The 15,062-nt window shown below is 31.0% G+C and overlaps 1 protein-coding gene across 7 annotated transcripts in view; it reads right to left on the bottom strand.

Annotated features, from left to right (window-relative positions):
• Positions 1-2,605, bottom strand: part of LOC113520357 (uncharacterized) — a 34,401-nt gene extending 31,796 nt beyond the window's left edge. For 6 of the 7 annotated variants that reach the window (XM_052898183.1, XM_052898186.1, XM_052898182.1 and 3 more), the window contains exons 1-2: positions 2,205-2,605; positions 1,958-2,130 (exon numbers count right to left, since the gene is read on the bottom strand). In XM_052898183.1, coding sequence (XP_052754143.1) covers positions 1,958-2,130; positions 2,205-2,372 — 341 coding nt within the window. In that variant the 5' untranslated portion in view covers positions 2,373-2,605. The remainder of the gene's footprint in view (positions 1-1,957; positions 2,131-2,204) is intronic. The other variant, XM_052898185.1, reaches the window with a different exon arrangement.
• Positions 2,606-15,062: the final 12,457 nt, after the last annotated feature.

Here is a 15,062-nt window from a genome sequence, read left to right as displayed (position 1 = left end):
AAAAACTCTTCTTTCGGACCTCAAATAAGAATCAAGTTGCCACCCAAGCACCTGAAATTGATAATATCCAAAGTTTCTAGGAAAATATATGGAGAAATCCAGCATGCCATAATGAACACGCACCATGGATATCAATAGAAGAGAATGAAACAAAGAATATACAAATAATGCAGAAAGTCACGATCACCAAGGAAGATATTAAACTGGCATCATGCAAAACTCTGAACTGGAAAGCGCCTGGTCCAGATAAGATACAAAATTACTGGTTGAAATACTTTACTTTTACTCATGAAACTCTGGCAAATATATTTAACTCCATGATCAGGGAACCAGATAACATACCCGAATTTTTCACTAAAGGCACCACATACCTTATATGGAAAGATACAGATATCCTTCAAAATATAGACATTCAAATAAGGGATGTTGTAAAGGATCAATACGATATAATGCCGATTATCTTATCTTCTACTGGTTTTATCCCAAAATCTCTACACAACGCATTAAATAAATTGCACCATAATAAAACATTCTTCCTTGAACTCCAGAAATCTACAGTATTATCCATAGTTAGAAAATTTTTAAATAGTCCAATTCCTAACATTCCTACTGAATAAAATAAAATATGAGAACAAGTGACTTAGTAACAAACCCGTCCTTGACTCTACAAAACCAGTTATAAGGTGAGATTTAATACATAATAGTAATAATTAATATTATAATATTATTAATGGAAAAAATTATATCTTTTCTACTTTTTTAAAATAATAATAGATATAAAACATATATTTTAAAATTACAAGGTTATAAATATCAATGGTAATCTTGAATATTTATCATAACATCTCATTAACAACTTACTATAGGGAACAGATCACTCCATAATAATACTATTATTAAAACAAATAATTTTTACCATATTGGCCGAGCAGCATGGTATGGTTCTAAATCTAATAGGTTCTCAAATTCACCTGCTACCAACATCCTAAGGATGTAAAACAGTAGCGGCAAAATTAATCGGTCACCAAACAAATATTTTTCTTTTGTTGTTTTGGTACTTGTCCACAATATGGGATTGTTAGACAAGTACCAAGTCTCTACTCTTATCTGTTCCATTTTCATAATTTATCTCATGGATACATGCCATTTCTAAGACTCTTCGTGTTGACCATTCCTTAAACTGTATGAACTTCAACTAATCTTTTACCAGAGGGAGACCGTGTACAAAAATTGTTTGCTTAGGCACGTCTGTCTCATTCACATTTCAACTGTGAAGCAGTTGTGTTTGAATGGCTGTGTTTCAGTTAGAAGGGTGGGATATGACAGTAAGTTTACAGGGTACAGAGGAATAATACCTGAATCCTCAGGAATGGCAATGCATAGGGGGGTATCATGAGTAAAACAGTATACTCTGTTATATCCATGGTACTACTCATGTCTATAGGTGATGGTTACCACTTTTCGGGTGGACTGTCAACTAGCTTGCCATTCTAAGTTGCATAAAAAAAAATCTAAGGAGAGTGTAGTCTACTTATACACATTGATTATAAAAACTGATTATTCTTATAAGTTTCTTTGAGAACAGGATATGTGTAACATTACCTGTATGGTTTTATAATCATATCAATTTGGTAATTTCTCAGACACCATATCATGCAATTTAAAAATACACAAAATTTCATGTAATCATGCAATAATCAGTTTGTATTATTTTTACAATTAGCCATTTTAAATATTAAAATTTAACATGATAATAAATATTAAGTAAATGAATAATAAAATAAAAATATTATAAAAGTATAACAATTAAATGACACTTAACAACTGTTAATATTGTGTTAATAGCTCACTGGTTATTAATACAATTAAAAGGCATTACAGCACAGTCAAATTCATCAATATGCATATTTCTATCCAATTATTACAACAAAAAACTGAAAACATTACAATATCTTACCTTAAAAACTTTTTAAGAACACTAGCAATTGTGTACACTGAATAGTTATCGACATTTACAAGTCTGCCCGTTTGCAGGAAGTGTATTAGCTTTTTCATAGCACCCTGATGTCCCGGCGCCCGGAACACGTCGCGACGAAGAGGCGCTTCCTTGTTCAACTTTAATATCAGCACCTGAACATCACCACAAATTTAGACTACTGATAATTATAAATAAATAATAAACTAACAATAGTTTTAACACTAACAAGCAATGGCCCAGGTATATCGTCTTTGCACACTTCGTGCAAAGGAACACCAAACTTCACTTTTTCTAGCCTTCTTGGATATGGCAAAGAATTAGGATGCCCACAAGACGTAACCACATTGCTTAATGTGGCTGCTCGTCGGTGCATTCTTCTTGCCCAGTTGCTCATTTTGCTGACAGTTTTGCTGAATTAAACTATAATTAAATCTATGATCATATCTATAACCTATTTATCTTTTATTTTCTGTAATGAATAACATTTTGTGTAGTCGCGGAAATAATTAAAATTCGTTCAATTTAATTTTGTATATTAATTTCATATAAAACCTTATAAAGAACTTTTGATAAGAAACAAGAGTCCTATAGAAAATAACTAACTGATCAGACTAATCAATCAAATTTTACATTCAGAATCCAGAATAAGCAAGCCTAGTATAGATACTGCACTAAGTATAATCTAAGAACAAGGGATTACACAGAAGGACTCCTTTCTTGACTCCTTTCTTCTTATACAAACATTATTAGTTAAAAGAGGATGGAAGATACACCGTCAGTTGCTAATTTTGTCAGTTCAAAGCAAGCTAGTGCATAGAAAATGTTTGATATGTCAATTATTTGTCAATAACAAATTTTAAATTACTAGATTATATATTCGACATAGTTTATGTAGAAAGTATGCAAGCAGGTTGTAACTGAATTTGGTGGGGTTATACGACCGTATAAGATTTTTTTATAGACTAGCCTGCTGTGAATTGACAATTTTATTACTCCTTCTATGTAATTCCTTGTTCTTAGTCTTATTAAAAGAAAAAAAATAAGTAAAACTTAGCTATAACCACAGATAATAATGAAGCAGACTTAAGAGAAACTGGTAAATAATTAAAATACTTAATCAATTGTTCTTAGTACTTTATAGTATAGATTTCTTTTATCTCTTCTACATCGGAAGGAAATGATAAGAAAATAACAGAAATTGAAAATAAAAGATGAAAATAAGCTTAAATTATAAAGTATGGTAGACTAAGTCTATGAAAATAAGTATAAAAATATGGCCAGTAATAATAGTAATAAGTGAAGTTTAAAACTTCGCAAAGGTAGACGCAGTGGATAATAAGACCATTCATGCACTCTACAGTGTTAAACTTAATATGTTTAACTTAGTGTGTTTTAATGAATAAATAAATTTAATACTGCAATTAAATCCAGTGGGTACAGGCTTTCATAAGGTGATAGGAGTATCAGCTTTGGATTTGAGTGAAGCAGAGACATAGGGGTGAGCGAATTATTATATGTTTTGCTGCTGATGTTTAATACTGGCTACGGTGGCTGTTTGAGAATTGGCTAATTATGATCCCGCCCACCTGCGCCTAAGCAAGTTTTATGGGGCGTGGCAGTTTGAAGCAATTACCGCAGGTAACTGAAGGTGAAGGTGCTATTGTTTAACCGCAGATATATTTAGTTTGCTGTTGGAACATTAAATAGCCCTAAATATAGGCCTGTACGTGTGTAAATTTCTTACACTACCCTCCAGTTTTTTATTTTTGTTGGAACTACTGCATTTATTTGGATCTTTTCTATAATTAACTACATAGAATACCTGTAAGATGTCAATGCAAAGAACTCCGACCAAGGATGATTCTAAATCAGTATCTCTTAGAGAAAAACATGCTTCCTCAACTCCAAACTTAAATGAAATTGAACATTCAACTATGCGCCCATTAAAAAGGAAGCAAAATGATGATTGTGAGTCTATGCTATCTAGAATGGAAGAAATGCTTAAGATATGGCAGAGTAAACAAGAGAAAAAAATGGAGACATTTCTTTGTAAAATTTCAGATAAGCAACTTGAAATACATACTTCTATGGAATTTATATCCAAGCAGTACGAAGATATGAAAGTTATGATCGAAACGCTTTTAGAGGAAAAAAAGGAAAATAAATTATATATTAAATCTTTGGAAAGCAGGATAGAAAAATTAGAAAAAAGGTGTCGATCTTCAACCATGGAAATTCGCAACGTCCCTGTGTTAGTTAATGAAACGGCTTCTTCTTTATCCGATGTTATATTCACGTTAGGAAAGGTTGCTCAGGTTCCCATAGAAAAAACTGATATCAAAAATCTATTTAGAATGCAAAGTTCGGGAGAAAATAAACCGATTATTGTGGAGTTCACGTCTGATTTGGTCAAAGATAATTTGCTTCAATCGATTAAACAATTGCAAACAATGCAATGCAAACTATGTGTTACTTTTGCCGCAAAACAAAGTTATATATTAGGAAGAATTATAACTCCTCAATACTGTTCCTGTGTATTATACATAATTAAAATTCAATAGTTTACCTGATTTATTAAACTCCATAGATAATTTTAATCTTTCGATACCTATAAGTTGTGATCCAGAGAATTGTACCTCTTATTTAAATAATTCAAATAAATATTTAAAAATACTACAACAAAATATTCGTAGCATAAACTGTAATTTTAATAACCTTAATGTAATGTTAACAAGATTTAATTTTGATTGTGATATAATTGTACTATCTGAATGTTGGCTATCTCATTTAATTCAAATACCTCACTTAGACGGGTATAAAATATATAAAACAAATAAATCGTATAATCAAAATGATGGAGTAGTAGTTTATACTCGCAATCACATTGTTTGTAAAGTCACTGAGCCTGAATTTCTAGAAGCAAATTGTTTAATTATAGAATAAATAAGAGTACAATCTTAATTACAATATATAGACCACCAAGTTTTGTAAAGATAGATACCTTTCTAGAATCCTTACATAAACTGCTTTCTACATTAACTTTATACTCTAATATAATAATAGTGGAAGATATCAATATAAATATTCGCAACACAAATGCTACTGTATCTGCTTATCTCGATACCTTGTCTTATCATGGCCTATTGCCTACCAGTTATGATGCAACTAGAACTAACAGTTGTTTAGATCACGTTATACTAAAAACAAAATCTCCAGCATATACCTTTACACTACAGACTTCAATAACTGATCATGAAGCTGTTTTACTTTGTTTTATTTATAGTTATTATTTACGCAACATATCTGTCAAAAAAACTATACACAAATTTGATTATAAATCGTTTCATTCTGAATGTACTACTAAAATGAATGTTGCAACTATATATAAGGAAAGGGACCCGGACATGGCTATGAATATATTTATTGATACATTATCTAAAATAATTTTAAATAATACGATTTGTATTAAAGTACCACGAACAAAAATAACAATTAAACCCTGGATCACAAAGGGTTTACTTCGTTGCATAAAAAATAGGGACGGAATGCACAAAAAGATCAAAGCAGAACCGAACAATATCATTTTAAAAGTAACGTATATCCGCTATCGAAATTATTGTAATAATATGTTAAAAAAAATAAAGAAACAGTATGAACGCGATCAACTATTAAATTCTAAAAACAATTCAAAAAAGTTATGGAATACAATTAAAACAGTGACTCATATTAATACTCAAAATTCCGTCCCACACGAACTTTTGACAGATAATACTTCGAACTCTATAAATGAGATAAATAACTTCTTTGCCAATATAGGAAAACGATTAGCTGAAAATATTCCTATAAATGTATCTTCTCAAACACTATCTATGTCAAAGAATTCGCCAGGGACTTCAAATTCGTTTATACTTTTGCCTACAGACAGCACAGAGGTTGAGCAAATTATTAATGGATTAAAAAGTGACTGTTCACCTGGCTGGGATTTTATTAGTGCGAAAGCACTGAAGTCAATTGCAGACTTGATATCACCTGTTCTTGCAGATCTGTTTAATAGATGCATAGAGAGGGGTATATTTCCAAGAGCCCTTAAAAAATCCATTATTCTCCCAATATTTAAGGCAGGAGATAGGTCTAAAGTAAATGACTATCGTCCAATATCGATTCTCAATACATTTTCAAAAATATTTGAACGTATCATTAATACCAGACTTTTGAAATATTTAGAAAAATATAAATTATTAGCTGATACTCAGTATGGTTTTCGCTCTGGTCGATCGACTGATGATGCAGTACAAGCCTTGACCGAATTTGTGGTACAACATTTGGATAAAAATAGGAAGTGTTTATCAATATTTATCGATCTTGCTAAGGCCTTCGATACTGTGTCTGTTCCTCACCTCCTTAATAAATTGGAACTTCTGGGCATACGTGGCACTCCACTTACATTATTGTCAAGTTACCTGACTAACAGAACACAATGTGTTAAAATTGGAGAGTTAATTAGTAATGAAGCTTCTGTTATTTACGGCGTGCCACAAGGGAGTATTTTAGGACCTACACTTTTTCTCTGTTACATAAACGATCTCTGTAAACTTAACTTATTGAATTGTAGAGTTACCACATATGCAGATGATACTGCACTAACATTCTATGCAAAAACTTGGGAAGAGCTTAAATATATAGCACAAAATGGATTTACGACTGTTTGTCTTTGGCTTGCTCATAACAAGTTATCACTGAATGCTGGTAAAACCAAGTATATGATATATACAATAAAAAATCAACAAAGTAATCTAGATGCTTTTCCCCTTATTGCTCATAACTGTTCTTTTGATTTTAATGTTCAATGTACATGCCCAACACTCACAATGGTTGATAATATAAAATACTTGGGTGTTATTATAGACAGAAAGCTTAGATTTAATGATCATATACACATGGTATCACAAAAAATTAGAAAATTGACTTACCTGTTTAAATACCTCCGATGTATTGCAGATAAACGCACTATGAAAATAATATATTTTGCACTAGTGGAATCTATTTTAACATACTGCATTAAAATTTGGGGCGGATCGCCCAAATACATTCTGCTGGAGTTGGAAAGAGCGCAAAGAATGCTTTTAAAAGTATGTCTATTTAAAACTAAACTATATCCTACTGATCAATTATATAAAGATGCGGGATTTCTTACAGTTAGACAGCTTTACTTATTATATGTTGCGCGTTATCAACATACAAGATTAAGTATAAACACAAGTAAAAATATTTTAATGAGTAGAAGAAATTATGCTTTGGGTAGATCTACCTCCGTGAAGACAACGTTTGCTCAAAAATTTTTATATTTCCGTGCAGGTAGAATATATAATCATATAAACAAAAAAATTAACATATACAATACTACTAAATATATATTAAAGAGAAAGTTATTTCAATATTTGAGTTCCCTTAGTTACCAAGAAACGGAAAAGATTATGGAAATAAAACAGTAACACACACACACACACACACACACACACACACACACACACACACACACACACACACACACACACACACACACACACACACACACACACACACACACACACACACACGCACGCACGCACACGTGCACCCACACGCACACGCACACGCGCACGCACACGCACACGCACACGCACACACGCACACGCGCACGCACACGCACACACACACGCACACACGTACGCACACACGTACACACATACACACACACACACACACACACACACATTTTATTTTGTATATTCGTTTTCACAAATTTTAATTTTAGCTTAATGCAAGCTGTACATGGTGTCCGAGTTGGGGGGCCTGGATTCCTGAGATACAGATCTCTGATCTAGTTTAGGGTCCAGTCTCCCACAAGTTTTACAGACCACTTTAATTATACATACATATATAGTTGTATTTTTTCATTTAACATTCTGTAAGATTTGTGGAGAAAATAAATAAATAAATAAATAAATAAATAAACTTAATAATTAAAAAGAGATAAAATTAAAACAACTTTATTTTCTATGTCTCAAAATCAACAAGAACAGTAATCATGGAAAATAGAACAAATTAACCAAGATAAATCACATCACTAACATAGACCAAGTAATAGTATCTATGATCTCAGAAATACCTATCTATTACAATAAGCTGCAAGACGAAGCATGAGGGACTAAAAGGCTTAAGAACAAGGAGGAATAATAAAATAAAAAATATAAATCATATGGTTGTCTCTTTTCTTCTTAGGCAAATTCAATTAGCAAAAGGAGGACGAAAGATATACCATCAGTTGCTATTTTTTTCAATTCATAGCAGCCTGCTAGGAATTGAGAAAAATCAATTTAAAATTATTATTTTATAAATTAAAAATTAATTATTACATTAATTAAAAATCGCTTTTTTAAAAGCATTAGGAAAAATACTCATATTGATAGCACAATTAAATACATATTTCAGTATGGAAATAAGTACATGTCTTGCTAACTTAATTATCGAAGTAGAGTCCTATCCAACAACACAGTTGGTCTTTAAATTAATGATAATATTTTCAATCTCCTCATCGTCTACATCGAAAAAATCCATAGAGTTGGGAGAAGATTGGCTACAGGTATCATGCCTGTGTTGTAAAGGCGTAGCTGAGTTATGTTGTATCCGAGAATTGCCGTAAAACCGTGATTCAATGCTTCGAATGCTAAATTCTTACCAATGTTAGGAAAGAATGTATTAACTGAATTAACAGAAGATAATGGATTATTATTTAATTTCAATAATCTTGTTAAATTAGTTTGTCTTTTCTGAAGGTTAGCCATTCTCTTAATCAAACTCCATATTTCCTTTGGATTCTTTCTGACGCTTTGGATCTCTTTAGTAAAGAAAATTAAATAAATATTATAATATTCTATCAATATGTAGCAAGCAAAAACCGTTTCTGTCACCTGGGTACATAGTCATTTTGATATATTAATTTTCTCCAACATGGTGTCATATGTTATTGGTATCAAAGAACTATTATCTCTTCTGCGAAGAAATATTTTTCCATGCGATACCCAGCAATATTTGTAATCGTTATTTTCTGCAAATTCTTTAGCCAAATAAAACAATTTCTACATTTTGGAAAACAAATTTTCCGATATATAAATAAGAGTTGGTGGCCCATTTAGATGAAGCATTTCTGTGGTTAGTTTACAAGTTCCCTTGTTATATTTGCGGTACACTGCAATATTTTTTTTTTATGATGTTAAAATTTGTAAGTAGTTCCGAAAGACAAAATTAAAAATATATTACCTGTATTGTTTGTGAATATATTCAACTGAATATATACAACTATATAACAATCATTCTTAATTTGAAAGGATAAAAATAGGTTCTTTCGAATTTATTCCACAGGAATTTTATGAAAATGGGTTTACTAATTTATTTTTTAAATCCAAATTAATGCTTGAAGACCATGTTCAAGCATTAATTTGGACCATTATATGAATATTATAAATGTAATAGTTTGTAAGCATGTCTCAATGATTGGATTAACATCCAATTATTTGAAGCAAAAATTACTAAACGAATTTGAATGAAATTTGGTACATGGGTAGGTTGTATCCTGATTTAGCACATAGGACACTTTATATACCTTAGTTGAAATATCCGAGTTCTGATATTTTTCCGAAAATATATATTTAGGTATACTTATTAAAATTGTCATTCCAAATATAACTAACTTCTAAGTTATAGAATTAATTGAAAACTTAAGAATAAATAAATATTACAATTAAAATAAATAAAAAAACTTATGTCGTAGCATTATGAACTAAATTTAGTCGTAGTTCAGCATTTATTTCTAAACATTTGGAATTTGTTGATTGTGCTGACGTATGTTATCTAGATGTCACAGAGGAACAATTAAATAAGTTGAAACGACTACAGAATTTATGCATGACAGACAGACATGGTCGTATTTTCTGAAAAAATACAACAAAAAGAAAATACAACCATTTATCCTCTTACAGAAGCACATTAAAATGGCTCCCAATTCGTCAACGTCGTGATTTTCACCTTCTATCTTACCTGTATTCTGTACTGTTTAATTCCTCCTCACCATCTTATCTTTGTGAACGTTTCACTTTGCTTTTCCCCACTAGCATGTCCAGTAGGTCGAATAAGTTCCTTATTCTTAAAATCCCTCTTCATACCTCCTCATGTTATAGTGGATCATTTACGGTTCATGCGGTTAGACTATGGAACTCTCTTCCACTGTATATTTATGAAAGTCAATCACTGAATATAGCAGATTAAAAGAGCATCTTCTGTCCTCATAAACTTATTATGTCTATGTATGTAAATGTACGTATTTTGTATGTGAAGAGATATTTTATGTTAATGTATATATGTATATGTATTATTATATATGTATGTATGTATTTTGATTTTAATTATATAAGTTACTTTGTATATATAATATGTCAACATATTTATTATTTCTTAATAGAAACAACTATACTGTTTCCTCCTATTATTGTACACACTACAAAACTTAGTTATATTCAATTTAAGTACATAATAGTTTTTCAGTGTTGTCATAGTCTAGTTTATGAAGTCATTGGTACAGTTTTTTTTTTTTTTGTTTTTACATTCACGAAGTGTACGTGGATATATGGTAAGTTCTTTATTAACTTAATTATATCATATTGAGCTTTGATATTGGTATTGTCGTACTGTTACTAAATTTGTGAATGGAGTGTGACAAATCTTATTAGGTCTATGTTTGTTATTATCATTAGCCATATTATATATAGTATTCGAATGTCTACGTAATACTGTTCTAAATATGTTTATCTTACAGTCAATATATTACAAAAGCTATAGAGTTCATTTGTTCGGTGATAAATTGGTTTATTGATCATAACTTTCAAAATAGGTCGTTGGGCTCTTTTCAATTTTAAAATTAAGCAATTTACAGAGCCTCCCCAAACTGGGACACAATATCCTATAACAGAATAAGCGAGAATAAAATATACATATTTTAATGTAATTAAATCTGCACAGTTTCTGAGGTTTTTAAAAAAGTAAATTAATTTTCGAACTCTTAATATTAATGATTCAACTTGAACATTCGATAACAAGGTATTTAATTTGTATACCGAGGTATTTTATATTAATAGAACGTGTAATTTTAACACATTGACAATTAATATTCGATGACTTACACATATGTGCAGTCAAGGAAAACGAAGGAGAGTGTGGAGAAGATAATCTTGGAGCAAAAGTGATGTATTTTGTTTTATCTAGGTTTAGTGTTAATAAATTATTGGAAAGCCATCGCATCACATGTTGAAGTGAAGGTTCAGCATACATCTGAAACTCAGACCAAATCTTACCATGGACAATGTTAGGAGTATGAGTTGTAGATATACGACCTAATTATCTGTGTCTATCGATGACAATGTTCGTTGCTAAGCATCTTGTTGATTGTAACATTTTATTCTGCTTATTATACGTATTATAATATTTAATATCGCTTTCCGTTCTCCACTTTAATATGGTAGCAGAGCAAATAATAACGATATAAAATGGCCTCCTATGGAAAAATAGAACAATTAAATAAAGATAACTATGACACTTGGGCCTTACAAGCAAAAGCAGTCCTTGTTAAACAAAAGCTATGGAAATACGTAGTAACTCCAGACATAGAATATGAGGATCCTAAAATTAAAGAAGAAGACTTGCTAGCGCAGTCAGAACTCATTCTATTGATGTCTGCAGCAGAAATAAAACTAATAAAAAAATGTGAAACTGCACATGAAATGTGGCAAAAGCTCAATGATATATATTCGAGCAAAGGTCCGGCAAGAAAAGCTAGTCTATTAAAACAACTAATTCTAAGTAGATTACAAAATGACGATGATATACGTGAACATTTAAACAAGTTTATGGATATAGTTGAAAAGTTAAATCAAATGGACATAAGTATTCATGACGATCTACTTTCAGTTATGATGCTATACACCTTGCCGCCAGACTATGAAAATTTTAGAGTAGCGATAGAGTCGAGAGAAACGTTACCTAATCCTGAGGATCTAAAGATCAAAATTATTGAAGAATCGGAAGCGAGAAAACATTTATCCTCTGCAGATGCAAGCACAAGTAATGAAGAAGTTTATTATGCTTTTTGCAAGATATGTAAGAAAAAAGGACATAATACTAAAAACTGTAGAAAGAAGTCATCATACTACAAAATTAAGACGAATATAAAATCAAGTCATGATAGCAAAGACGTAAATAAAAATAATATTGCGATTTGTCTATATGTATCTAAGGAAGAAAACAAAAAAGAATGGATCATAGATAGCGGATGCACTTCACATATGTCTTATGAAAGAAATATTTTTCACAATTTAGAAGACACTTGCAAAACTTTAAAATTAGCGTCTAACGATGGTGCTGCTGAAATAAAAGGACAAGGTTTAGTATGTTTACAGTTAAATAAACCTGGAAAGAAAGGAGAAATTAAATTATGTGACACATTATATGTACCAGATTTGTCACTGAATCTGTTATCTGTTGGCAAGATTACCGAAAATGGGTGTACTGTACTCTTTACAAAAAATAAGGCAGTAGTTACTCACAAAGATGAAGGTGTGATTTTGAAAGCACATAGAAAAGCCGATGGTTTATACTATGTTGATGCCAAACTAAATAAATCTCAAACATGTCATTACACAGATCAAAGCAAAATTCATCACTGGCACAGGAAACTTGGTCATATGAATGAAAATGACATGAAGTTTGCTTTAAGAAATAAAAGCCTAAAAGGTTTAGAATTCGGTTTAAATGAGAAACTTGGAGATTGTGAAATTTGTATTCAAGCCAAAATAAAAAGACTACCATCTAAAGCTAATACTGTTCCTCGTACTACACAACGATTAGAAATCATACATACTGACGTTTGTGGACCGATGAAGTCTGAAACTTATGCAGGTAACAAATACTTTGTTACTTTCATCGATGATCTTACTCGGTATAGTCGTGTATATTGTATCAAAAAGAAAAGTGAAGTATTAGACAAATTTATGGAATTTAAATCTGAGATGGAAAATTATACTGGCAATAAAATAAAATGTCTTCAGTCAGACAATGGCTTAGAGTACTGTAATAATGAATTTGAAATGTTTTTAAAGAAAAACGGTATAACAAGACGATTAACAGCTCCATACACTCCTCACCAAAATGGTATAGCTGAAAGAAAGAATAGAACCCTTTTAGAAAAAGCTAAATGTTTAATGATAGAATCTGGGGCACCGATGACTCTATGGGGTGAAGCTATATGTACAGCAAACTACATTTCGAATAGAAGTATAAATAAAAGTATTGACAACTTGACACCGTTTGAAAAATGGGTCGGAAGAAAACCGTCTTTAAATCATTTTAATGTATTCGGAATAAAAGCGTACATGCTTCTCAAAAATAAACAAAACAGAAACAAATTTGAAACAAAAGCCATTCCTGGCATGTTTGCAGGATATTCTGAACGATCAAAAGCTTTTAAAATTTGGGTACCTACAAAAGGTAAAATTATGATTTCAAAAGATGTGAAATTTGTTGATAAATTTTTCTATAAAGAAAACTTTAATTCAAATAAATTAGCAAATAAATCAAGTACAATTGGTTATGTAGATCTGCTCTTTGATAATATTGAAAAACTAGAAGAGAGAGATAAAAAACAAACTATAATCAATGAAAAGAACATTGACCCAAATGAAACTGAAAGCGAATATGATTCAATTAATAATGATTTTGAGATAGATGATGAAAGAAATATCCAGATGATAGAAGAAACAAGACCTTTTGAAAGCCAAGCTACAAATGATGAAGAGACACATGAAGAAGTTCAAACAGAAGTTAAACGGTCACTTCGAAATCGTAATTATTTACGAGCACCTACAAGATTTGATGACTTTGTAATGACTGCTTCAGGAGAGATAAAGAACTCACAAAAGCACCTAAAACCTATAATAAATCATATCAAGCGCAAGCATTTTTGTGTCAGTGAATGTGCAAAGGACAAGCATCCAGGTACAGATTAGTAAAGCATGTCTCATGTGAACATCAACAAGCGGACACATTTACAAAGCTACTCTATAGACCAAGATTAGAATAACTGCCATTACGCATTGGAATGAGTAGCAGCAGCTATAAAAAGTAGACGGGATGTTAGGAGTATGAGTTGTAGATATACGACCTAATTATCTGTGTCTATCGATGACAATGTTCGTTGCTAAGCATCTTGTTGATTGTAACATTTTATTCTGCTTATTATACGTATTATAATATTTAATATCGCTTTCCGTTCTCCACTTTAATAGACAATTATGGCAGTATCGTCAGCGTAGGTTACTATTTAAGAATTTGGCAGTCCGATCTTACAAAGCTCATTTACATAAATCAGGAACAGCGTTGGTCCGAGGACGCTGCCTTTTGGAATGCCATAGTTAAGAAACTCTTCGCCACTAAATATCTTGTTCATGCTTTCTATATATTCTTTATTTATTTATTCTTTATTGACCATATTACAAAAAAATGTCTGGTACAAAAAGCGGACTTAATACTATATAGCATTCTCTCCCAGTCAGCCTTTGGTAAAACAGAAATTTTATTATGCGGTGAAAAAATTACAACACATACAATGGAGAACTACTGCACATTATGATTATATAAATATACATACGTGAATACATTAAACAATTTTTACATAAATATGTCATAAAAACATACATACAAATATAAATATACATATATAAATATACAGCCATACTTATAGATTATATACGATAACACAAATAAACAACGATAGAGATAAAAAGTGATGATGCTTTGTCTACTTTATTATCATGACTGTGCATGTATGCTGTAAACGTTTTTTCTACCAATTCCTTGTGTAAGATATTTCTGATTATTCCAGAATGTTGTGCTTAAAGATAATATTATATTTGGTAATATTATATATAAATATTTACAGTGTAATTATGCAAAATTGTACAATTTTATAAATTATTTGCCTAATTTATTTTATGTTAAA

This window comes from Galleria mellonella, unplaced genomic scaffold (assembly GCF_026898425.1).
Source record: "Galleria mellonella isolate WM207_F2 unplaced genomic scaffold, CSIRO_AGI_GalMel_v1 utg40, whole genome shotgun sequence".
NCBI lineage: Eukaryota > Metazoa > Arthropoda > Insecta > Lepidoptera > Pyralidae > Galleria > Galleria mellonella.
Note: the sequence above shows the minus strand (reverse complement) of the source record. Positions and strands in the feature narration are given on the sequence as shown.